The 27,435-nt window shown below is 37.0% G+C and overlaps 1 protein-coding gene across 8 annotated transcripts in view; it reads right to left on the reverse strand.

The window, feature by feature from the left end:
• The window catches only part of LOC110191559 (Krueppel-like factor luna), a 142,505-nt gene that overhangs the window by 102,633 nt on the left and 12,437 nt on the right, over positions 1 to 27,435 (reverse strand). For 4 of the 8 annotated variants that reach the window (XR_015270526.1, XR_015270525.1, XR_015270524.1 and 1 more), the window contains exons 1-2: positions 22,528 to 23,636; positions 15,144 to 15,730 (exon numbers count right to left, since the gene is read on the reverse strand). Coding sequence is in view for 5 of the 8 variants with exons in the window: in XM_020962436.2 (XP_020818095.2) it covers positions 15,144 to 15,272 (129 nt within the window). In the remaining 3 variants the exon portion in view is untranslated. Of the gene's footprint in view, positions 1 to 15,143; positions 15,731 to 22,527; positions 23,637 to 27,435 lie in introns of those variants that run through there. The other 4 variants (XM_020962435.2, XM_086827818.1, XM_020962434.2 and 1 more) reach the window with 2 other exon arrangements.

A 27,435-nucleotide genomic window follows, 5' to 3' on the forward strand; every position in this document is an offset into this window, starting at 1 on the left:
TCATCCGGTTCTACCTTTTCTTTTTTTCGGTTGCAGGATATTCGAGTGGAGAGAGGAGGCTGGCTGGGTGAGGTGTGTCCAACACCTCGGAGCAAAACCACAAAGTCATTTCCGCATTTTTCGGCCAGCATCATTAATTACAAAAACCAATAAAAGTGTTGCCCGACCGACCATTTAGGCCAAAATAAGTTGTCATCATTAGTAACAGTTACAAGTTGGTCAGAAGAATGTCAAGAATATACAAAAAGGGAAGTTGGAAAGGGAGATGGTCATGAATTATACTCTGCATCGAAGAAAAATTACTAAAAATGTAATATTATGATGTAAAAATGTACAATAAAATGTTTTTGTAAGCATAACTTCATAAAAAAAAACCCCAGTAATATATTCAAGCTTTAAGAATGTGATAGAAAAGGTGTTCAAATCTCATGTCCTTGTATATTAAATACCTTAATCCCTTAGCTGATGTTTACTTTAAATCCCAACCCCATATACCCTTCACAAAAATACCCCAGGATAACCCAAATGAATAACAGGAAACTGCCAAAGACAAGGGAGCCTGCTACATTTTTCCCCCCCGTTTACTTGCAAACAAATTGCCAGCAATTGATGAATGTCTGGTAATGAGACGCGCTCTCCTCAGACATTTTACCAAATAAAATACAAACCAAAAAGAAAAAAAATAACTTAAGCTAAACGCAACTAAAACTCTGTCAAAAGAGTGGAGCAGTCAGAGGGAAAACCCGAGAGAGAGAGAGCTAGGCGCCAGTCTTTTGGCAGAAAGAAAATGGTCTTTTGTACAGGGGCCTATAAATAAATAGGCTTTCCACACACACACAGAGACATAGCAGAAAGCAATCTGTGTAAAAGTAACGTAGTCATTAATCATTATCATATAAACATCAATTGGTGTTTAGAGTGTTCCATAGTCGGGGCTCGGCATTTTCCGGGGGCTGCCATGTCTTGCCCAATGTTATTGATTGGCCATTCGGTTTGCTATCGAAGTCGTTGCCTGTCTCAAGGAGTGCAGACAGCCGATTCAGCCAAAAAAAAGGAAAAATCGAAAAAGAAATCGAAATGAAATTTACCGTAAATAAAAACATACAAAAAAAATTAAAGGAGAGGGGGAAGGAAAACGATTGGCTGGAACGAATGTAAGTAGAATGAAAAATTTAATTTATAACTGTAGAGATATATAAGATGTTTCTTTGGGAACACCGGAAATAAAATTAAGTTTTATATATTTCCAGAAAATATTTATTTTTGTACATTTATTTTGTGATAACCAGTAGATTTCTTTAGGGGTTTCCATACCAAATATCTAACAAGATTAACATTTTTTCAACTAGAAATTCTTTTAGTACGAAATATCTATAGCATATTTCATATGTTATATCTTTTCTTTCTCTGTACCAACTTCCACTTCCTTCAATTGGCCTCGATAGGAAAAAGCACCAAAAATGTTTTGGGCAGCAACAGAGCTATGAGTTTCTTCAAAGGTTTCCTGTTTTGGCTGGATTCAATGCATTAAGGCGAAATCATCTTAGCTGAAATCAAATAAAAGAGACCGACACACACACTCATATACACACCGGCAAAAAAAAAAAAATGAAGAAAGGAGACAAACTATGCCAGAGACGAAGATATAAATCAACAGAAATAAGACAAATTTTCGGAAGCAACTTGGCCAGAGTCTCTTCAGCTCTGGCACCTAATCAAAGGAGCGGAGACACAAAATTACATGTAATCAATTTGTCATAATAATGTGTGTGTATATCTGTGTGTGTGCCTAAGGATGTGTCTTTTGGCTGAGTCATTTAGTGACAGTTAACCTTGAACCCCCAGAAAAGGAAAGCACATCCCCTTTTTAAATGAGGCGCAAATCTTTAGCACTCCTCCCCGGGCTTTGGCACATTTATCATCTCCCACACATATGTGTGTGCCTCATTAATATTTCATATTTATTTCAAGTTTATGCATTTTTTATTCAGAACTCGATAAAGAGAGTCAAGAAATGAACTTATCTCGACTGAAAGTATAAAAAAAGAAATAAAAAATTCCCTTCTTAATGCTTTCATCGCTTTTGAAGTCAAGAATACAAGTGTATATCAGGAAAGTATTCTGTATTTTGTTGTTCAGGCCTCTCTTTTTTTATCAGCAGTAAGAAAATTCCTTTCTGACGAGCCATCAATCATTATCATTGGTGAGGCCTCCCTCCATTCATCCTGTTTTGGGTTCTATCTCCGCCTGACTCAGACCTCTTACATATATTTAATTTCTTTTCAATTCGCCCGGTTTTCCTTATTTTCCCCACTCTCTCTATGATTAGGCCACTTGATAAATTGCCTTTGTTGGGATCAATCCATCGGACTAGTCGATATTTTATTTGGCTTATTAATTTTTGTATATATTTCGGGTCTGGTGACCGACCAACGACCACAGATTTCAATTACAAAATGTCACGGACAGTCGGTCGGCTTAATAGAATTTCTACTTTAAAGGCAAGTCTAGAGTGCGCAGGGTGCTTTCTCTTTTCATTTTTCTCTAGATTTTCCTCTCTCTTCAGCTCTTCCATCCATCTCCAAGCATTTTCAATTTGTTTAATGCAATTGGGGGAACTTTCCATCTGAAAAAAGCGCGTCAATTGATGCACTTAGGCGCTAAGATCCCTTACACAAAAGGTTCTCGGGAAGAGGGGGGTAGAACATGGAGGGGGGTGTTTACTTGCACAGTGGGGTGTGTAAATTGATTTCATTTTTATATTCTTTTTTTGGGCTTGCCATCGCAACTCATCATCATCAGCAGACAGTGTGAAATATAGCTCAGAAGGCGATATGCCGGGGGCTAAGCCCAGACATTGGATCAAGGGGTGCCACTGTTCCGGCTGTTCCTCTCCAAAGTGCATTCCCAGGCTTACAACCCTACCCATTCCCATTCCCATACCCATTCCCATACCCCATATTTCCATTCCCATTCCCAAGTGGAGTGGCGAACGCATTCTTTCGTGATGTTATATGAGCTGAAAACTGTTTGAATGGATGATTAACATATATGGATGGGGCCTGTTTCGGGGGTTTTCCTTTAGTCTTGTATTTATTTTGTTTTTTATTTCGGAGGCCAAAGCGAAACAAAATAAATTCGTTTGTTATTGTCGTTTGTTCGAAATGATATGATGCATATGAGGCACGACAGTCGTATAACAAAGGGTTTGCCTGATTCAACAACAACTCCTCTGATTCACGCCTTATCTGCCCCGCAGGAAGCGTTCTTCAGTACTCGAACCCTTAACCCATGGCCGCCGGCCAGCATCGAATTTTAGCACCCAATGCGAAATGCTTCGACACGCCCCTATCATCGCACCAACATCAAAACACCATTCAAACACAAACTATACACGGAAAACAATGATATCAATAATCAATTTATGAAACACTAAATATTTACCCACATATCCAACTTTATTTCATTTGAAATATAACTTTATTTCTTCTCTAAGAAATGTTATATTGATTTCAAATTTCTAAGAATTATCAATTATATTTTATTATATATTCTTTGCTGTGTAACCAAAGGCGTTGACCATGCAATTGCAGACATAAAGGAAATGTTGAAGGAAAATATTGAGAAATAAGGGAAAACAATTTACCGCCATATGCGAGCAGGCGGGTCACAAGTCCTGATCCCTTTTATGGCCAATGTGTCAGCAGCCGAAAATTGCTTTTGTATAAACACACACACTCAACACACACAAATATTGTTCTTATCAGTGCCGCCTATTGTTGGGAATTAGGAAATGTACGTATTCGGCGGGCGGAAGGCCAAATGTACTGTGTTTCGTACTCGAAGACATTGGCGCCATTTGGTCTTATCACTTATCAGACATCAGGCAGACGACAACAGCAGCATGAGCTACCCTGTGGGTCTGCCAAGGTCGCCAGTTTCTCGTTGCTCTTGTTATCCTGGAAGCTTAGCAAAATGTAATTTATGTTTCTTTTGGGGGGGACCTTTAATTAGCCCGTTTTGCTAGAGCAGCTGACAAATTCCGGTCAGAGCCAACGGCGGGGACAACTGTCAACTGCTTTCGCATTGAGACCAACTGCTAACCACATCGCACAAATCACCAGCAGCCTTTAGCAGTCGCATCCACGCCCACGCACACCCAACTCATTGAGCTCACTCCTCATCCTCACACACACACATTTGACATACATTTTCCCCAGAATTTTTCACCAGTTTTGGAAAAAAGGGAACAAGCAGGGGAAGTACGCTCGTTAGGAGGGGAGAAAGCTGGATCAGGACCAGGACCAGGACCAGGACTAGGCCAAACTGCCAGCCGGCAACAATGGCGTTCGTCTAGCGTCTAAAAATCTCCCACTCTCTCTATTCCGGCGGCGAAATACAACTCATTCCGCCGCCTTTTACAAACCCTAAGTACAAGGCAATCATATTGATGCCCTCACCAAGGGTAGACACTGTCATTCGATTGATATATCAATAACCCTTAAAACTTAAATTGGATGAAGCATTCCGTTTGGCCTTTTTTGATGGGAAAGATTCGAGTATGATAAGTAAGGAGGGGTGTGGTATTAGGGAAAACTCTCTCGAGAGACTCAAAAATAATAGTGAAATTGCTTTAATTTATTATTACTACATTGCTTTTAAGTTAATTAAGTTGAAATTGTTGTTATTCTGTGTGCTTTAGATGTAATTTTAGAAAATATGTTAGGCCTTGTTATGGTTCTTTGTAGAAATTGTTAACTTCACTTCATTGGATATAATAATTTCTAACATTTAATATGATAATAAAGCTAAAGGTTTAAGTCTCTATTTAAACCATTTTTTTGCCTAGCCTCTGTTCTTATACAAAACAGAATAGAATTCAGAAAAGAATAATTAATATTTAAGGATCATTTTTAAAGTTAAATATATAACCTTTAGTCCAAGCAATATTGTATTTCATAATACATCAAATGTTATCTATTTCTTGTAGCAAGTTGAGGGACTATCTTTTATTGAAACAAATGCAATGTTGACAAGGAAATAATAAGACTTTCAATGTACTTTTCCTAATATTTCCTATTCAGAACTTTCCCTCTCGAATTTCTTACATTTTTTCCACTTAGGGTATTCACAAATTCGACTCTCCAGGAAGTCTATAGATTTTTTTGCTGCTGCCCCTTCTTGCGTGCCATAAATTATGTAGGACTCACACAAGCGCACACGCTCGCTGAAGCACCATGCCGCCCCACATCCTCTGGCACTCGTGCACCCTCCTGGCACCCTGTTTGGACCCTCGGAAAACCAAAAACCTCACCCACACAACCCACTCGTCGTCGTCGTCGTCTGCGTCTCGACGTGTGCAAAATTAAACAAAACAGCAAGTGTGTGCAAAAAATTTAAAATACACAATTTTCAAAATACAAAATGTTCGTGCAATTTTCGGTTCTTGTTCCTGGTTCGCTTGGATCTACCCTCCAATTTTCGGGGGTTGCTATTGCGGGGTGGTTGGTACTGTGGTTCTGGTCTGGTTGCTGGCCTTTTATTTCCAGTTTTTCTACATAATATTCCACTCGTTTTCCTCTCTCTTGGTTATTTCCTTTATTTTATTTCATTTCTTCTTTTTTTTTGCACAAACATTTGCCCAAGACGTTGACGATGGCGGCTTGGCTCGTTCTGCTTGTTTACCCGAAGAAATGGAAAACAATTTGTATTTGGATTCGTACGCGTATTTGTATTTATTCGAAATTTACATAAGAAATAAAACAATGAGTGTGCAATTGGCTGTGGCATAATGAAATTGTGTATCTCGCGCTCAAATGAGTTGGCAATGAAAGATGACGACGTCGAAATGAGTGGAGTGGCACGTGGCACTCGAGTGGACATTATTAAAAAAGGATTAGTTTGGTGCCGGTCGTAAAATTTGTCAGGACCTTGCTCCGCCTTTTTTTACGGCCAGAAATCTCACTCTAACTCATTCCGTGTTCTTTTTTGCTGAGAGCCGGCCAATAAAGATTAATTTGGGGCCTGAAACGGTCAAGAAAGCCATCATGGTAGTAGCCCTTCCGCAGCGAAATCAATCAATTGCCTAGGCCCGTTTTTATGGGCCAACTCCTGGGTGCCTAGAGGGGCTCTTTAATGGCCAAAAGTTGCTTCATTCGGAGCTTCATTCGAAAAGTCTCCCAGCCTGCAAAAGGAAATTAAGAGTCAACCCACTCTTGTCATGGACTTGGGAAAAGGCAGTGGGTGGAGGAGCACAACCCATCCAAAACCCATCCCACGCCGCCAGATTAGCAACGCAGACTCACAATCAGTGAACTCCTCTCGCTAACAAGGCAGGAAAAGCCGGGGAGCAGAGGGAAAACACAACTGTAATTAATACGAAACATATCCACTCATTACCAAGAGACTTTATCAACGGCGCACATCTTCCAGCCCGAAGAGCAAAAGAGCAAAAAGAAGCCACGACAACGTCAACCTCGGAATGGGTTTGGCAAAAGGAGGAGCATTCCCTCCTTAAAGCACACCATATAGTATATGTATGTGGTATATATAGCAGCATAATGATGGCAGAGGGATGGTAGGATAAGAGACCGAACGACCCACAAAGATGCCAACTTGATGTATGAGTCTAATAAATACAAATTTATCAGGCAGCAGCCGAAGCATACATAATTGTACAACCAATTAGGAATGGATATAATTCAAACTTAAAGCACAAAGACCATCGAAAGAGCATACTAAATAAAATCTATACCTAAACATCAAGTCATATTTGTATCTCTTAGTGGCTCTCTGTGATCAAAGGACACAGTCCAGACCTAATCATGATTTATACAGCCCGACTAGCTCGACTTTTCCTGCTGAAAATGGGGAGGAAATTTTCGAGGAAACCGAAGGAAACCAGCAACCGGCAACTCAATTATGCGCAATTTAGACGAGTCCTTGCCAATCTAATTGTAGGCATAGCATTGCAAAAAAGAAAAGCAAACTTTCCGGGGCTGACTCTCAGGTGAACACACCTTTCTCCCCCTCCCCCTCATTCACAGTTCCGCTTTCCTGCGAATTATGAAACGCCCCAACAGCTGTGCAGAATTTTAAGTCCGCTCGCATGCGGGTAGGTTTTTCAGGGTTCGGAAAATGTGCTCAAGGTGGGTGTCACATAACCCCTAATTGTGGGCCAGTGGAGCTCATATGCACTCGACGATTATTATAATAATTACGGAATCAGGAAGGGTTAGTTAGTTGGGTTTTGGAGCTCAGCCATTGGGTCGACTTAATCAGCTTAGAAGGAAAAGAAAAGGCAGGCAGTAGAAAGGTAATCCCCGGGGGAGCCATTACATGCCTGACCATTTTTTAATGATTTTTTTTTTACGCTCCGTTCTCCCCATGTTCTCCTTTCTATTCTATCCGAGAGCTGGCCCCTCTCAAAGACACCTTTCAAGCGGCTGAAAGACTAATCGCAGTTATGCAAGAAAGTCCGCACTTTGGAGTCTGGGTGAGCCGGGTGAGTCTGGTTTTGTGCCGGCCGCAAGTTGCAGCAACTTTTCTGGTTAACTCTGCGTGTGGCACAACTGCAGCAGCAGGATGGCAGTAAGCCAATGTGCCAGTGCAACCGCAAGGCACAGTCAAGAGACCCGACCCAGCTCCATCTCCATCTCCAGCTGCAGCTTCAGTTCCAGCTCAGCTCAGCCAAGAGTCGTATCATAAACTTGCACGTAACCAGTGGGAAAGAACCGAGAGCAGCGCCGGCCAGATCGAGCAACGAACCATAATGCGCTCATGCACTGAGCGAAAAAGAGCAGTGAAATGGGTGAATATTAGTTATATTCAAATAGTATATTTTTCCTTTTCCCAAAAAAATGTTATTAAACAGTTTTGGCCAAGCAATCTTAAATAGTTTAAAATGTCTACCGCCTTCGAGCTCCATTAAGGTTCTAGGAATGTTTTGATAAGTTCCTGTATTTAAAACTCCCAACTAATTAGTTTGAAAGGTTTGTAGATGAAAAAGGTAATCAATTATCAATTGATTTTCTAACACGATTAATTATTCGAAATTGAATGAATATATTTTAAAAACTTAATATCTGCACTGAATATTTTGCTTTTTAAAAAGGTTTTATCTATAACTAACTATTACATATAATTCCCAACTAACAACAACTAACAACTATTTAAAAAAGGAAATAAGAATAAGATAATAAGAATAAATAATAATAAATATTTGTATTTATTTACATATAGTTTTTCTAGGAATTTAATAAGTCAAGTTCTGAGAAATAGGTTTCTCAGATTGAACTTTTTAATACCTTTACTTATAATTCCCAAGGTAAAAGGTAAAAGGGAAAGGGAACTAATATTTAACATATATTAAATTTGTATACTAATAGTTTTTTAGAATAGAATCAATTTATTTCAAAAACTATCTCCTCACTAAAAATTTATGTTTTTAAAGAGTTAATCTTAATTTTCTTTACTTATAATTCCAGATAACAGGTTTGTAAAAAAGGGAATGTTTTTATGAAGCTTTAATTTTTCCTTACCTATTTTCAAAGCTAAACAAGGAATTTATAAAGCTATTATTATTTCAGTCTATATATATATATATATTCTCACTTTATCTATCTCTATACCTCTTCTTTTTTCTCAGTGCTGTCTGGTGGTTCCACTGCTGCTGTCGCATAGTTAAATGTGAGCTGTGAGCTATGTGCGGCACATACGAATTGGAATAAGAGTACGAGAGCATCTATTGTAGCAACACACACACACACACACCACACACACCGTACACCCCACACCCTCGCACAACCAGGGCACCCTGCGTGGCAGATAAACATACACTGGCATTCCACATTATAAGCATAAATCCAGAGGGCAACCCACAAAAACTATAAAAGGACATGGGGTGGGAGTGCGAGTGCGAGTGCGAGGGCGCGCATTTGATGATTAATTGCAGCCCAGATGATAAATGATTGAGGGTAATAGGAGTAGCAAACGTGGTAGCTGCTGCTTAGTTGGATTTTGGGATGTGGATGCGGATGTGGATGTGCGGGGTGAGCGGGGATGTGCCGCATGGTGGCAAGTATTTAAGGCCCACGGACGCTTGGCCCGCACGTTTGCCTTGCCCCTCACGTCGAGCATATTTTCAGCAATTGCACGTATTTCGGATTTTCCCCACTTCCTTCACTCTGGCTCTTTTTCATTCTTTCTTTTCGATTCGGCTCTCTTTTTTTGCTGGCTAGGCTAAAATAACTGTTCTTCATGGCCAGACAAAGTCTTGGCTTAATGCACCGGGCCAAAAAAGAAAAACAACATTAATTTATAAAATTCCTGCTGATAAATTAAGTTATAAACTTGAAATGAACTCTTTAAGTGCTAGTTTAGTCTTGAGAAAATTAATATAAATTGTTTAAAATACGAAATTTGATTTAAGTTAACTGCAAGTTTAATCCTTGAAACATTCTTATAAATTCTACAAAATAATAATAGTTTAAATACAGTAGATTAATAAAGTGTCAGCATTTGAAAACTATATTTCAAGTTATATGTATATCTTTGCAATCTATCAGAAATAAATATCATTTAAGAATCGTTATAAAAATAGCATGTAAAATACAAGTTTTAAAAGTTATTACAAAACAAGAAAGGAAGCTAACTTCGGCACGCCGAAGTTTATATACCCTTGCAGATAGAACTTCTATGAATAAAAAACCATACAATACAAATTATACATCTTTGTGTTAAAAAAAAAATGAAGTAATACCTGCTTTCATTTCATTCACCTATACATATTATATTTGCAGTTTTACAGTCACAGATGTGCATTTTTTTCCACATCAAACGATCGTTTGTATGGCACCTATATGATATAGTCGTCCGATTTTCATGAAATTTACCACAAAATTTAAGACTTAAATTAAATGCCTATACCTAAAATTTGATGAAAATCAGTTGAAAACTGAAAAGGTTATAAATTTAATTGTATTAATTTCTCGATCGTTCCTATGGGAGCTATATGATATAGTAGTCCGATTTTCATAAAATTTTATGCAAAATTGAAGAGTATAGTAAAATGTCTATATCTCAAATTTGATCCAATTCTATTAAAAACTGAAAAAGTTAAAAAAAATTTTGTAAAAATTTTCCGATCATTCCTATGGCAGCTATATGATATAGTCGTCCGATTTTCATAAAATTTTACACAAAATTGCAGAATAATATGAAATGGCTATATCTTAAATTTGATCAAATTCTGTTGAAAACTAAAAATTTTATAATTTTTTTTGTAAAACTTTTCCGATCATTCCTATGACAGCTATATGATAGAGTCGTCCGATCCGGCCCGTTCCGACATATATACGAGTGAGAGTATATAGAAGGCTAACTACAAAGTTTCATTCAGATAGCTTCAAAACTGAGAGACTAGTTTGCGTAGAAACGGACAGACGGACAGACGGACAGACGGACAGACGGACAGACGGACAGAAGGACAGACGGACAGACGGACAGACGGACAGACGGACATGGCTAGATCGACTCGGCTGTTGATCCTGATCAAGAATATATATACTTTATATAGTCGGAGGTGCCTCCTTCACTGCGTTGCAAACTTCTGACTGAAATTATAATACCCTGCAAGGGTATAAATATATAATATCCTATTACCTACTTTCCTATTTCTGTAATATATTTTTCGGAAACAGATCCATCAAATTTGTCTCAGGGAAAACGAAAGGTAACTTAAAACCCATCATTCATTGATTCTTCTTCGATGACATTTAAAATGTTTCTAATTTTGTAACAAATTTCTTTTGTTTCTCTGTATTTCAAAAATGTTTCAAAGATCGTATTACATACAAAACTATAATGGATTGTACAAAGTCTTAAGAGCAAGACTTATTTATTTAAAAATATATATACTTTTATAAACTCATTTGCTAGAAACTTATACCCCAAATAAATTGATATACTTTCTCATGATAAATGGTAAATTTAATAAAATAAATATTATGCCATTAAATTAGTTATTAACCTTAATCCCTAATATTTTTTTCTCTGCGTATTCGCTGCTTTTGGCTTATTAGGTGTAAGTCTATGTGTGGCTGTGCATCTGTCTTCATGAATTTCCCAATGGCAGCAGTCGCTTTCGGGGGCATTTTCTTTTTGGCCATATTCCCTCATTTTTTTTTTGCCACTTTCACACACACGTGTGTGTGTGTGTGTGTACGTGCCATTTTGGGTTTCGTTACCGTTTTTGCGTGTGCTAAATGTTAACTGCTGATTGCATATTGTCTACTTAGAAGGAAGGGCGGGAGTGGGAAAGTGGGAGTGGCAGGAGGTTGTCGTCGCTGATTTCGGCACTTTTTAAGGCTCTGAGACACAGGGTGGAATTCGACCCGAAAAAAAAACAAATGGAAATGAAATAATGTAATACATAAATTCATTTTGCATTTATTTCCTTCCTTTCTTTTTTTTGCATGTGGGATTTGTGTGTGCGTGTGTGGGGAAAGCGGCTTAATTTAAAATGATTTAAATACATTAAATGGCCACCGCAACAGAATGTGGCAAGTGTGGCAAGTGTGGCAAAGGGCGATAAAGCGGCCACATCAATGGCCAATCCAACTGAATCCGCTTAGGAGAGCGAATTAAAACCAATATTCTATAACAACATGAAAATCGTCAAATTCTATAAATGAAATTAATCGCAAAATAGAGTTGGTGGGTACAATTGAAAACGGACGGAAAACAAAAAGGGGAAAACTCGTTTCGTTTCATTTCGGATTTGTGTGTATTTGTACAGAAATGAAAGAAAAACATTCGCAGCGAATTGAAATCAATCTGCAGCATATGAAATAAATTAAGAGTAAAAACCAAATACAATTTCCAGTATTTATTTTTGTAAGCATATAGTATGTATATTTCCCTTGGCCCTTGTTTTGAGTGTGCAGCATAATTTCACAGCTTAGATAAACAGCCGGGAGAGCTCAAGAAATAGATACAGATACGGATACGAATCCAGTGAGAGATCCATCCATATGTAAATTCATAAATAATACATATGCAGATGCCGCCTCGCATCTTGTTTGTTTTTGCGGCAGCAACAATTGGAATCCAGCAGCTGCTCAAATGAGAGGGCACAAGTGTTCGACTGACTGACTGGCGAACCGAATTACGCATCATAACCATAACATAACACAGCTCTTCCCTCGCTTTTCCTGGCTTTTCCTGGCTTTCCCTGGTCACTTCCCCTCCATAACAATTACAATAAAACAATAAGCAACAGCAAAACGCAGCCGCCGCATCGGAAGCTGGCGGAAGTCAACGGAAATAAACAAAACATCCGCAAGTTCTAATTACAAAAGGCACCAAACATTTACAGATACCCGGCAATAGATACAAAAGGAAAATATATATATATATATATAGAGAGAGAGAGAGAGGGAAATGCTACTGGAGAAAGTTGTTATACAAATTCCTTTCCTTGCACTCCACCCACTTACCTGCCAAGTCCCGCCAAAAAACTTTTATTAAATGCTGCAATTTAAAGTTTTTAACCCCGAAACAAATTTAAGCGAAGAAATAAAACGCTCAAGTGAGCTGAGGAAATGTGTTTGAATTATTTGGGAAATACACTAACTGAGGAGAAATTAAAATTAGAGCCAGAAAAGCTCTAAAATTCAAAGGGAAAGAGTTTTCTTTCTTTTAAATTGTTAATTTAAAGTTAATCTCTTTTCATTCAAATATTTTAAAAGTATTTAATAATACTTCTTTATAGCTCTGAAAAAGTAAATTACACGACTAAGTTCATTGATCTTCTGTAAAGTAAATCCTTTGAAATAATTACACAAACTTTAGCCAAATAAAAATAAGAATTCAAGTTACAACATATTTTTCTCTGAATCCATAACTTTCTTGGCCAAAGAGTTAAAGTTCTTATTATGCTGTGAAGGGTATCTGAAAAGGCTCTTCAACTCAAGCCCAAAAAAAAGAAACCGTCAACATCGTCGTCGCCGGCAATACAAAATACAAAATACGAAAAGTTATGCAAAAATGTGTACTCGAGTTCAATTAAAAGTTTTTAAGTTGTGCAAATGAAACGAGTGCATGGCGTCTTCAACTGCGACTCCCAATTCGAGGCAAAAGAACTTGGAACTTTGGCGTATAATTGCCGTGTGTTGCAGAAACACAGAGCTCAAAAATGGAATTTAAAATGCGGAAAGCACCGGGGAACAGCAACGATAAGATTAGTTTGTGTTTAATTTTTTTGCGGTAATAATACTTCAGACAAAATTTGCCTTAAGATATTTCTAAGGCTTCTCTGTGTTAGTTTATGGCTTAAGTTGAAGGCCAGCAACACAAAAAATCGAATCGCATTTGCTAATTTTAGTTAAACATTTGGTTCGAAATTCATTTGAATACTCGTATTTTGATTTGGCAAATCTATTTTTTGGCACATTCCTGGAATGCTCTCAGCATCTAAGCGAATGAGTGAGATAAATCAAATAAGTCAGATGGTGTGTGTGTGTGTGTGTGTGTGTGTGTACACTAAACAAATAAACTGGAGGTGTGAAAAGTATCTTTAAATTGGTAACCACCTCGATGGTGGGGGTTTGCCAGCTGGAGGCGCCTCCGGCGGAGACTCCTCCGCCTTATCACAGATTTCCCTCGCCGGGTGAATTACGACTTTGCCTTCTGATGGGCGGCAAACAAAGGGAGCAAGAGGGGCAGACCCCAAGCGAAACACAATCTCCTTATGCGTCAGGTTTTTGATAACAGCAGCAAACCAGAATATGCCACAGGCATTTCTTAACAATAATAAAAACCAAGGAAAAAACGAGAAACAAAACAAGAAAATAAAGCGAAGGCAATGCCAACAAAGCTGTCTGCAATCAGCTGGCGGCGGCTTCGATTCGCTTTTATCAAAAGATAGAGAGCGACCGAAAAAAAATAATAAATAAAATAAAATACAGTTAAGGCAAGAGCACAAACACACACACACACACACACACACACATCTGCATATTAAGTGTGCGAAAAAAATTCGCAAAAATATATACATATATATACACACATGTTTGTGTATTTAGTATATATATTATGCATGCCCTCAGACGATGATAACCGACGCTGGTGAATTTTACTTATTTATGGGCTGGCATCTATTTATTTGGCTCTTCCTCTTGTTGACTTTTTTGCAAACATATATATCGCCGGGTATATACATACATATATCGGGGGAATATAAATATATATATATTCATATGCTATACACTGCTGCGCTTATCAAGAGTTTATAATTTTTTAGCAATTTAATTTTAGCTCACGCTCGCTCAGGTAAACTCGAAAGTGAGACCTTGAAACATTTGCTCTTCATTCATTTCTTTCTTTTGTTTTGGCAATTTTTGGAACTCAGGGAAATATATATACATACATATATATACTTTCCCGATCTTGGCTGATTGCGCAACCTTTTCGAAGGAAGCCGCTACAAAGTCTGGTTAATACTTTCGATAAAATACCACTGCTGACTAGACTAAGTAGTTGAGTCTATGATAAATGTCTAAATGTTAAATAAATAACAAAAACCCCAACTTAGGGGGTGACGTCCACCCGCGAGGGGGAAAATTATTATTATTATGGAAGCTACTAAGAGAGAGAGAGGGGGTAAAATATGATTTATGTGATATGGCAACACAATAGAAATTCTCAAAAGATAATTTCAAAAATCAAATAGGGGTCACAAGATATATATATATATAGTTTTAGAGAAGCCAGGAAAATTTATAAGGGAAATTAAGTGGTTCTTCCAAACAAGCAGACTAAAAATAGATACAGTTTTTGTTTCTTGGAATTAAGAACTTTAAAATAACATAAATTTTACTTTAATAAATTGGTTAATTTAATAGAAATTAATTTCAAGTCAAAGTTATGTGTGGAATCTATGGAAATTGTTGAGATTTATAGTGAGTTTTTGTAAATAAACAAAGTTTAGGGAAACACAAAGTAAAGGCATTTAAAGGCTGAATTTTAGGGAATCTACCATAGTTCTTAAGGGACTTTATTCTTGAAATATTCCTTCATGTTCTTCATCTTTTTCTATATAATTTTGTATATATTTTCTATATATTTCCTAAGTAGACACTAACCTGTTGCCATTGATCCTCAATCGATGGCTGTGATGAGAAGTAGCCGGTAGTGCAGATCCTCTCCAACTCGTTGAAGATATTTCCACTCGGTAGGATATCCATCTCGAAATCCTCTTCCTCTAACCGCATAAACTCTGGGGACTCCGTTGTGAGGCCGTTGCTCAATGTCTGATGGGAACGAATTTATATATATATATATAAATATATATATATTTTAGCTCAAATTGTTGAAGTGACAACAATTTGAGTTTCGATTTAATGCAATTTTGATTTGGCTTGCTTGGTATATATTTTATATATTTTTGATTTGGGTTATTATTATTATTTTTTTGATTTCAGAGAGACGACATCCCGACAATATTGAATGCTGCAATGGGCAGCATTTTAACACTCGCGATATATGGGATATACATATATATATATACACCTAATACGTATTGATCTACACTATGCACAGGTTTGTTGTATTTCTGCGGTTTTGTTATTTACTTATCATTTATTTACTTTCAGCACTTTCATTTAGATTTAATTTATGTTGAATAATTTATGAATGCATTTGGGCTCTGTGGCTCTCTGTTGGTTTCTGCCTGCAAATAAATAAAGAGGGGAGAAAAAATTGCAAATATAAACATTAATTATGGTACTATAAATTTGGGTGATAGTTGTTGTTTGTTTCTTTCTTAACCCCAATTTGCTCCACTTTCGTAAACTGCTTTTTCCCCACCATTTTCGCCGACTCATCGCAGCTCAAGAATTATTAATTATTAAGTTTTTTTTTTGTTGTGTCTTTTCTTTCTTTTTTTGGAACTATGCTAAATTCATTTTCCCAGCTATCTTACCGCTCACTTCTTCTTTGGGATACATTTTCATATCGGTCTCGGATCGTTTTTTATATTTTTTTGACTGAGCTCAACACTTTTTCACTATCAAAACACAGTTTTGGGTCACTAACCCCGATTTGAAACACACGTTTGTATGTATATATATACAGGTAAAATATATATGACCGTGCTCGGCTCGAATTTTATTATTATGATAGTCAACAGGGGCTCGGGTCTTGGGTTTCGGCCACAACTCAGCCTTAGCCAGTGTTTTTCTTTAATTTCTAAGCGTTGTCAGTCCTCTGCTTCCCTCCCTATTCCTGACAACACAGATACACCTATACACCTTTATAAATATATATATGTATATATATGGTCATATAGTCATGTAAGCCCGGTCTGTTGTCGATTTTTACTACCTGTTTCATGTTGTTGTTGTTGTTGTTGTCTGTTGCCTGCCTGAGCCGGGCTCTTTCACAACGTTTTCGTGTTAACTGAAAAAGAACCACCAAAAGCCGAACCCGAATTCGTTGACCGTCCACCATGTGCGCTTTTGACTTCATTTTTTCCTGCCTCGTAGTTGTTTTTTGTGTTTTTTTCTTGTTCGGTTTCTGATGTTTTGTTGTTTTTGGTACAGTTTTGTTTTTGTTGCTGCATGCGGCAGCGGTTTCCCTCTCTTATTTTTTCCTCGGCCAAATTAGAACTTTGCAATGCAGTTTTGTTGGCTCTTTGCCGGGGTGCAAAAGCAACTTTCATTATTTGGTCGCCAGTGAAAGAAGAATTATGTGGGGGATAGCAAGAGCAAACAAAATCTATCTCTTTTCTAATTTTACACAAAGGAAAAATGCTATACATTTTTAATGTTCTTTAAAATGAAAAAGGGGATGGGCTTTGCCTGGTCTTTAATTGGATTTACTTATATAGCTTATTTGTACCTGACTAAGGATTTAAAGTCAGCGAATCGAATATTAACAAATCGAAATATATCGAATTTAATGTCGAAATATCGATCTTATAAATAAACTGAAAGAACATTTGTTGAAACTATAAAACAAACAAGCTGAGAGCTTTAAAAGACAAAAATTTGTGGGATATATATGAGAGAATTTCGATTTATCGCAAGTAGATTGTAATTGTATTGCTGCAATTAAATATATATTTATATATCGGCCATATATTGTTGTATACAAACGTATTTCCAAGTTCTGCTATTCCTTACTCTATAATATAGTATTTATATGATCAAAAGTTGAGCTTAATTTATAATGTCACTCTAGTAATTTTTATAGGACTTTAATCCCAATTTACAGACTTGCAACACAGGAATATATCGTAGCCAAGATTATATCGTACCATTAAAATATCGATTTGTACATCACCCTAACCATTAAACATTCTTAAAGTATCAGCTATTTCTATTTCCATAATATGTTATTTTTATGCTTAAATAATGTGCTTATTTTTGGCTCATTTTTCAAAAACTTTGATCCCAATTTGCACAGCAAAATCATATGATTATATACCCCAAAAATGTCTCCCAGTGCATCTCCCTATCCCTAACCCTATCACAATCACAGACGATGGGCCACAGTCAATGGCATTTTTATGTTCTTGACTGCTCGCCCCATGTGTCTGTGTGTGCGGCTGCCATATCATTTCTGTTTCTGTCCGCTTTGTTGGCCTGTTCCCTGGTCTTTGACAATAAGCATGGCTTATTGATTTTCCAGCAGCATTCGAAGGCATTTTCATCCCGAACCTTTCACACACTTGTCCTGCGCTCTGAACTCTTCCTGTTTTATTGTTAGATATCCATTCGATGGGTTCCCCCTTCGAACTGATCCCCCTGGCGGTCGTTTTCATTTTGATTATCGAACATTTTTATCGCCTGACGTTTTTACAAGTTTGTATTATATATAAAAAAAAAAAAACAAAAACAACAGAAATATATACGGAAAATAGCCAAGGATAGACTGAAGCAAAACAAAAAGTTATGTCTGGGGTACAGTCTTTGGGGTTCCAGTGTCTGGCTAACATTATTATTTTCTTTTTTTGGCCATTGTCCAAAGGGTTTGGCTAAGCGTAAAATGAGCGGATGACGAGGGCAGGTTATCCTCCTGAAACCCGATACGATTTTCATATTGAACTTTGAGTTCTGACCGAAATGGCTTTTTGGTCTAATTAACTCTTAACCCAGTTTGAAGGGGGGAACAAAAAAAAACCAATAAAGGAGCGCACACAGCTGCGCATTAATCTCGGAGGCAAACGAGAAAACCCACATAAGCCAGACTTTTCCTACTCCCCCAAAAGAAATGAAACAGAAATAAAAATAAAGAAAAGATGCTGTATTGCCTGCATTTATGATTGCTGCTGCAATGCTGCAAGCAACATCCACGTAGAGATACTTTACTCAAATACCCTTCAATCAACAACTTAACGCGCCACGAGGGCAGACAACGTTAACTTCCCCCGATTCTTCCTGCTGCCTACGTGCGTTTTAATTTTCTTTTTTTTTTTCTTTCTTTTTCCTCTGTTTTTTTCTCCCTCATGTTGCTGCTGCTGCTGCTGATGTTGCTGCTGCGTGGCCACTTCACTGCTCAAGTTGATTTGGCTGCGAGTTTGGACTCGGAATTGAAGTTGGTGGAGATGGGTGCTTGGAGCTCAGAGTCGAGCATTTTGTTTTTGTTTTGTTTTCCATTTTCGAAACGGAATTTTAAGCGCTAAGAAAGCGCGGGATCCCGCGATGTTGCTGCTGGCAGTTGTTGTTGCACATCAGAAACAGAAACAGAAACAGAACCGCATCGCAACGACCTTAACGGGCAGCCAGACTTGGGACATTGGGACGTGGGACCTGCGTTTCCGAACTCGGACTCGGAGTCACTCAGACGACAGCAGCAGCAGCAACAGCAACAGCAGCAACATCGCCAGACACAGCAGCAACATCATCGCTTGCAGCAGCAACAATAGACAGCGAAAACGTCATCAGCAGCCCAACGGGTCTTTGCCTGCATTTGTGAGATTTTGTAGCTGCTTTTCATCTTTCATTTCTTGGGTTTTGTGGACAGTAAACACAGAGAGAAAATTTGTGGTAATTTAAGGAAATTATATAATAAATTACAGCAAAGTTTCTATATCTTTAAAGTCCTTAGCAATGCTTTAGGGGGTTATCAACAGATGATATTTGTTTTAGATTAAAGAGGAAATATACTAAATATTTTATAACAACAAAATATATTAAACTTTAAGCTTTATGTTTGTAATATATAAAGATCTAGCTTTATAAAATGAACCTATATTCATAAATTCTTATTTTACCCTGACAAAAATATCTAAAAAATCATATCAAAGTGGCATCGTTTAAAGAATAATTTAAATATTTTTAAGCCCAGCTTATTGCCTTACAAATCACACCTAGTAACTCCTTCTCTAAAGCTAATTACTGACCAATTTCTAACCTTTATTTTCTCCGCGTGCACCGTGACATGGCAACAGCAAACAAGAAACAAACCAAAATGAAATGAATTTCATTCCCCGAACTTGATTTGCCTGCTCCTACGCAAAAGGGGACAAGCTCTTCTCACATTGTATTATTTCCTGCTGGCATTATTCCCAACCTCCAGTCTGCAGTCCCTCACCCACATATATATATAGTATATATAGTATATATTGTAGTATGCTCGCATAGCCTAGAAACAAATCAACACTTTGTTCATTTCACACGTGAATTGCTCCAGAGCGAATCCCAAACGAAATGGAATGAAAGGGGAAAATGTGTGTTCATGGCTTGTCTATTTTTATAACGCATTTTGTTTACATTCCAATTCGAGTGGGAATTTTCCTCTAGGACGGCAGGCAGCAAACTCACGCAGCCTCCTCAATTAGAAAATCCCGCTTCATTTTCTCCTGCTGTTGCGGTTACACGCGGATTGGCATTGAAAACATTGAAAGTCTAAAACCAAATTCGACACACGAGTCTTTAACATTTATTACACAAGGAGAAATATTAATGAGAAATATTGGGAAATACTAGGAAATGAGATGAAAAATTCTATAAACTTTGAAAGAGTCATTACATTGTATACTAAAGATATTTCTTCTTATAATTTCGAACTTATATTCAATGTATAAAATTCCTTTAAATACTTTAAAGTATTCCTTACACATTAGACAACTTTCCATACCAACTAAGTAACTTGTAAAATATTGATATTGTCCTACCAACATGTGTTTCCTATTACTTAAATTCTATCCCAAAATAAAGTCTAAACACTTTACTTAACATTTCCCGTCAGCACTCAATTTGAAAATCATTTTTCATCTGCCAAAAGATGCTGTATTTTTCTAAGAAAATTAGGCTTGATGATTTGTCGCTGACAAATTGAAACCAAATATATATACATATACATATATATAATCCTTGTGTTTTGTCCTGTGTATCCTAGCCACAGTTTTTGGGGAGTCTGGGTTTTGGGGACCAAACATTTACCTGCGGCTTCTTTGCGGTTGCCAGCAATTAATTTATATTAAAGCAAAAATGTTTCTCCGGATTTGTACCTGTTGGCAGAGGGATCTAAACGTTATGGGGGAAGGGAGGAAATTCTGTCCGGAAAAACCATTTTACAGACAAATTTGTCCGGCGAAATAACAAGGAATAATCCAAATCAAATCCGGAAGAACTGCTGGAAGTCAGAAGGAATAAAACAAAAGAAGCGAGAGATTCCCTTTCATTTGTGTTCGTTCGCATCATTTATTTTTAGTTGGCAAACGGCTTGTGTGTTTATAAACAAAACGTTATTTATGTTCTCTATTTTATTTTCGTACAGTCGAAATAAATATTAATAAAGACCCCGCCGCGTATCGTATCGTATCGTATATATATCAAGGCGACAGTTCGACGGGGGCACTTTATTTTCGGCCCCTCGGCACATGTGGCAGTGGCAGTGACGTCGGTGGCATCCCCCCTTTAATTGGGTCTGGACCCATAAATAAGACAGAGCCGGAGTGATTTTGAAAGCCATTAACGGGTATTAACCACATTCTTTTTCACGCCCAACCCCTTCTTTATCAACACTACACACTGGTGAGTGTACTGAGTAATTGGATTACAGAGCGAAGCTATCAGTAAATATTTAGCGTACCAAGAACGTGGGGCAACCTGTGTCCCCCCATTTGTATTGACATTCGACTGAAAGTGTAAGGGGATCCGCGGAGTGCCAGACGAGACGAAGGCGATTCAAAATAATCGCACAACAAGTGCAATGCCTGTTCGATCGTCTTCTCCATTTCTCCTATATATGTATATATATGTTATACTATATATGCACACTCATAGCTGCTGCCATAATTGTGTTTCCTTAGTTATTCATATTTATACGATTATTGGCTACGGCGCCGGCTAGTCAACCGCATTTCAAATTGAATACTGCTCGCTGGATGAATCAACCCAGCACTACGTGATCCCGACTATAGCCATTGTAGCTATCGATGCAAATGCAAGTGCATCGCCAGCTGAAAATATTTCGCTGTAATAATAGTCACAGGCCGAGAATCTGGAACGGAACCGATTAGACGTCTCGATTTTTTGGCCTGTGGCGAGCGATGAGTGTGTGTGTGTTTTCAATAGATGTTACACAATGCGAAAATAAAACAATATTATGACTTATAAACTTGAATATATTAAAAACTATTGTTGCTTAAAATGCTTTTTATAGCTCTGATAAAATCGCTTTAAGTTTAATAAGGTTTATCAAAGTTTTGCTCCTTGTTCTAGAGTCTATATAGAGTATATTCTTATATGTTTCACATCTTTTATATAGTTCAGGTACAATGAATCTAATTTTATTTAGAACTATTTATTTATAACTATTTAATGTAATAAATTCAATTACAGTCTCCGACATATTACTCATGGGATTTTAAAGTTTACTACTACTTAAAAAAAAAAACATGAATGACTTTATCGTGTTGCAAAAGTTCGTATCAATATTTGATATGAAATATGATTTATGACCACCAAAGATAAGATGAAAAGGTAAGGCAGCAAAATATTTACGAAAACATATTCCTTTTAGTCAGAGAAGTATTTTAAAAATACGCTTTTATCAATGATTTTTAAAATTAATCAATAAGAAACAATTTTGTCTCAATATCAAATAAGAAATATCTTATAAAAACTGTTTATGTCAATCAGCTATAAATAAATAATTGCAAGTATTAAATTATTTAAACCTCAAGCTAGTTATTACCATATAAAGAATTATTGGGAAACCCATAAATAATTCTCTCAGTTTTCTAGTTGTGTAGAAAAAAACAAATATAAAATCATTTTTATGGCTTTGATTTTTTTTCCCTCTCGGCTTATTACACTTTAGAGCTGATATTACTCATACGACAGGAAAAGGGTTAAGGTGATGTTTTTGTGATTCACAATGGGACGTGCTAAAAATTACACTTGTCTGCCGGATAGCGGTAAATCAAAGTCGCAAATTCGCAGTTGCCAGTTAATGAGCTTTCAATTTTCATGAACTCTTTTTTCCATTTTGCATTCAGTGTAGTTTTTCCTTTACCTGGCTAACTCGTTGTAATTGTTGGTGTTGTTGTTGTTATTGTTGTTGAACTGGCAGTTGGTTGTTGTAGTTGCAGTTGCTCTAGCTGTTGTTGTTGTTGTTGTTGGTGTAGCTGCAACACTTGCCACAGGTAACTGCGAAAAATATTGCAAACTTGTTTGCACACAAACACCGAGACACACTAACACCGAGACAATATTCAACGACGACGCGTCGCGATGCCGGTAAAAAATCGCACAAAAAAAGGCCAAACAACTTAACTAACCAGCATAGATATATATATATATATATATAGTATTATATATATATGTGGAGCAATAACAACAACAATGTGACGCAGACCGATAAGAATTTTTATGTTGTTGCAGATTTTACACACAATAATTTGTTTGTTGTTGTTATGGCTAGTGCATAATTTTCAGGCGAATTTTTCACGGCTTTAATTTTCCATTTTTCCTGGTATAACGCAGTATTTACAGTAGTCGATGTATCGTGAATTTCACTTTTTTCCTATTTGCCGGTTTTTCCAAGCCTTTTGCAATTTGTTTTGATTTTTTTTGATCTCTTTCTTTCTCCAATTTCCCAGATCTTATTTTATTTGTTGTTTTTATTATTCATTTTCTTTTTTTCTATAATTTTGCAGTTTGCACTGTGGTTTTGCACTTGCGGTAGCACTTGTGTTTAACGCGACTTCTGCGTTTTATCTCTGTTATCAATGCTTGTCACCTTATCAGAGCCGAAGATACAAAGATACAGATACCAGCCACAGCTACAGCTCGTTTGTTGTTTGTTTACACGCGCTCGACACGCACACAGATACGCCCGCACACACACACACTCGCTGCCACACGCACAACTCACACACTGAGACGAACGGCATAAACAAATCCGAAAAAATTCACTTCGTTTATCTTCCGGATACTGTGATGTTGCTCTTGTTAGGTTTTATGTATATATATATATATATATTTTTGGCGAAAATAATTACAAGTGCGGCTCAGTGGATTTTATATATGCTGAGATAGTGCAGCGGCGGATAACGCTTTGACCGGCGAACAGAACTCAGGACGATAGCAAAAACGCGTCTTTCCGCTTCGACTTCTGAAATTCGACTAGAGTATCTTACAGATACTCTCTGATTCGACTGTTACGCGGCTGTTAAGACCACCACAGTAAGCGGGCGCTGTTAATGCATAACATACTGCACTCGGCAGGGGAATGTTAACTGTGACTGTGCATCTAATGGGAATTCTTGAGTTCTTGTTCGTTTGAAATGCGAAACAAGTGCAGATTGAAGCCGATTAAGTGCTCAAATTTATGGTAAGAAAACTCTTAAGAAAAATATTATTATATTCTAGAATAAGTCTGTTACCTACTACCTAGTTTAAAGAGCTTTTGTTTGCATACAAGTTACCAATTAGCAAGCAAATAAAGCAAACAATTTTCAGGCAAATGCAAAACTTATTAGTTTATAAATAAAACTCTGTTCAGAGTTGAAAATTGTTTTTGTTTGTTGTTTTTTGAAAATTAACAATACATGCTGATATTCAAAATATCTTTATTGAATATCTGTTATATTTAAAAATAACTAGAAAATCATTTTATTGTTGGAAATAGAATGTTTGTTGGGGAAACCTAAAAAACATGTTATTTTGTTAATAAAAACTATAAAGTAAAGGTAAGTTAAAAATTTTTTAAACCCCAAAAGCTATATTACAATTCTTATTATTATAAATACTTTTAATATTTAAGAAAACTAAAGACATAAATGTAAAAATTAAATTATTAACAAAATTATTAATTTAACATGTAAAATTTTTTTTTAACAATATTTATTTTTATAGTTATATTATTAAATTCTTTATTACCTATTTTAGAAATTTCAATTAATTAAATATTACTCTTTGGCGCCATCATTTCATATTAATTTTACCACCATAAAAACTGAACGAAACTCTGTTATCCCAACGATTGAGATTCTGTTAACGAAGCAAAATAACGAAACCCGAACGAAACACGAAGCAGAGGGAGGAAGAGAGCCAGCGTTCTCTTAAAACTCACAGATACACTCTCTCTCTCTCTCTTTGTTTATATTTCAAATTGTGCGTTGCATTTTTGTTGAACATAAAAACCGGAATTCGCGGGAAATAAAATTGTTTGCAAATATTTGCAAGTGTGGAAATCAAAACAAAGTGCCTTCTAATTTCTGCATAATGTTTTCCTAATTTCTGTGTGCTGAGAAAATAAGTAAACAAAGAAATATGAAAATATAGACTGTTATACGCATACGATATTGGGGATATGTTAACTAACAGCGGGCATTTCAATTCGTTCTGCAGCAAATCAAGTTTGATAATTTTAGGATAATTAGCCTAAAACCGACCGAAAGCCCTGCTGAAATATATATGCACTTCCTGTGGTCCTTTGGCGTTATCCAAGCCGCTTCCATAATTGACATTGCGTATACGCATTGGCATTCACATCTACATCTACATTCTGCCTGCCAGCAGAATTATGACAAGCGTGTAATGTGCAGGCAGCTGGCAGTTGGCATAATTGCAAATAAACCAGCAACAATTGCCACCCACACAGGCACTCGGATATGCACAGGTATTAGCCATTAAATAGGACATTTCATGATGTTCTTTGGCCATTTTAAGTGGATTTTATCCATGATTATAGAAAATGATTTACTAAAATATAAGGTATTTTATAAGGAACTACAGTAAATTTAGAATTAGAACCCTATTTATTAGATTCCTAAAATATAGAACGAAGAATTTTGCACACATTTTATGTAGTTGTTTGAGAAATTTTACTTATTGTTTGTTAAGAACCATGCATTTTTTAAGTCTAATTTATATTTAGAATATATTTGTTCAACTTAATAACCAAATATATAAGTTTATAGAATAAAAACCTAATGTTTAATATTAATTTCTTTACATAGTTTATATTGTTTTTAAACTAATATTAAAGGAAAACATAAAGTAAGCGACGAATTTCTAAAGTACCCTTGTATCCTGGGAGAGATCTAAATTTATAATATATTTTTCTGAAATAATAATATATTTAGAGCATAATTTATATATTTTATTATATATATTCATTTTAATAAAAAATTAAATTATATATTACAATGATGTGAGCCAAAGCAAGTTATGCTTTAAGGGTATTTTATTTATTTTGTTTAAGACTTGTTAGCTTAGTTTAAGTTGAGTTATAGTTTATAGTTATAATGTTTATGTTTATAACATATTTTTTTTAGAATAATACAATAAATAACATTTTAAGAAAATGCTTTCCCCGCAAGTAACCCTGTAACTTCTATAATTGAAGCACTTATCGAGTCTTGACTGTGGGATAAACACATGTGCATCCTCTTGGAGTCTTGATGTCGGCAAAGGTGCGTTGACAATTTGACATCTTGTCCTCCGTTTGGCTTCATTTTGGGGTTCTACAAATATCCAAGTATCCCTCACTCCTCAATCCTCACTACTTCCTCTACAAGGTTTCCCCTGATTTTCCGGAATGCCCCGCCCGCTAAGATTTCCCCCCCGTAATACCCACACTTCCCCAAACTGAAGACGGAAGTCACACAAATCCGTAAATGGCACAGTTTATGCCACCAAAAGCTCCCCCATCGGAGTTCAGGCCAAGTTAGGAGCAGTTGGCCATTATCGGAAATGGACGAATAGTGGAGGAAGAGCAGGGAGAGGAGAAGCTATCCAAATGCAATGGTTATTAATATTGATTGGAGCATAAAGTGAGGACGGGCTCCGAATGTTGTCGATTAATTGCGATTATGTAAATGTTAATGTAAAGCGCGTTACAATTTATTATGTTTGCACGAAGGCTCGCATGCAAAGTGCTCTATGCACACGCACACACAAATGTGTGCGGTAATGTGTATCTGTGTGCCGGCGCATCCGTTAGGTTGCCAAGTTTGGCTTATTGATTTAGTAGACGCTGCAAATTGCGCTTTGATAGCGTCTAATGTGACATTTGTGCAATTGTAATGGAAATTTACGAGTGTGTGTGTGTGTCGTCCGTTCCACAGGCACTTGTAGGTCGCCAATGTCCGTCCACCTGGCCTTAATTACAGGTGTGCCCACCTTTGGGGGTCCTTGGAGTTTCAGTGAGTTTTGGGTTTTGAGGGAAACAATTACGAAGGCAGACATGCAGATGAAGTGGCCTCGAGAGTAGTTTACATTGCCTTGGGATTGAGATTCGGATGCTAAACTTAATGAAGGAGTTGCAGGAAGTCGTAAGAACTTGGAAATAAGTCTTTAAAAGAAGGCAATTCATTTAGAAAGTAAAGACTAATTGAAATGTGTGCCAAATATTATTTTGTTAGCAGAGAAGGGTTTTTGTTTTAAAGCTTATAAGTCCATAAAGTAGTCTCAAGAAATATCCTTAAACAATAAATGGATTTTTATTACCCTCCTCGAAGATGGCCAAGTTTTGCTTCCCAACTGAACCAACTATATAAATCTGTGACTCAAGTGAGGCGCCTGTCCGTATCAGACCATCAATAACAGCACTTTGAGTACGTATCTCGCAGATACACTCGCACAGTCCAGTGGCAGCCACCTACACACACAGCAAAAGCCAGCAAACTGACGACCGACTGTGCCATTAAGGAAATCATAAAGTGCATAAAATCACAAAGCAAATTGCTCAAAAAACAGGCACAATATGCGCTCGCAGTCGGAATCGCCAAGCAGACAGATACATAGACTCCCGACACCGACTCAGAGTCAGAGCCAGAGTCAGAGTCAGACGAAAACCCGGGCCAAGACGACACTTTCCAGCTAAGCCAATGGCCTAAACCCAAAGCGGCAAACAAGCCAGCCATCAGGTTGGTTGGGGGCCATGGTTAATGCTACTTCTGCTGCTGCCAAAGCG

The sequence above is a fragment of the Drosophila serrata genome, unplaced genomic scaffold (genome assembly GCF_035046125.1).
Source record: "Drosophila serrata isolate PLE 108 unplaced genomic scaffold, ASM3504612v1 contig_184, whole genome shotgun sequence".
Lineage (NCBI taxonomy): Eukaryota > Metazoa > Arthropoda > Insecta > Diptera > Drosophilidae > Drosophila > Drosophila serrata.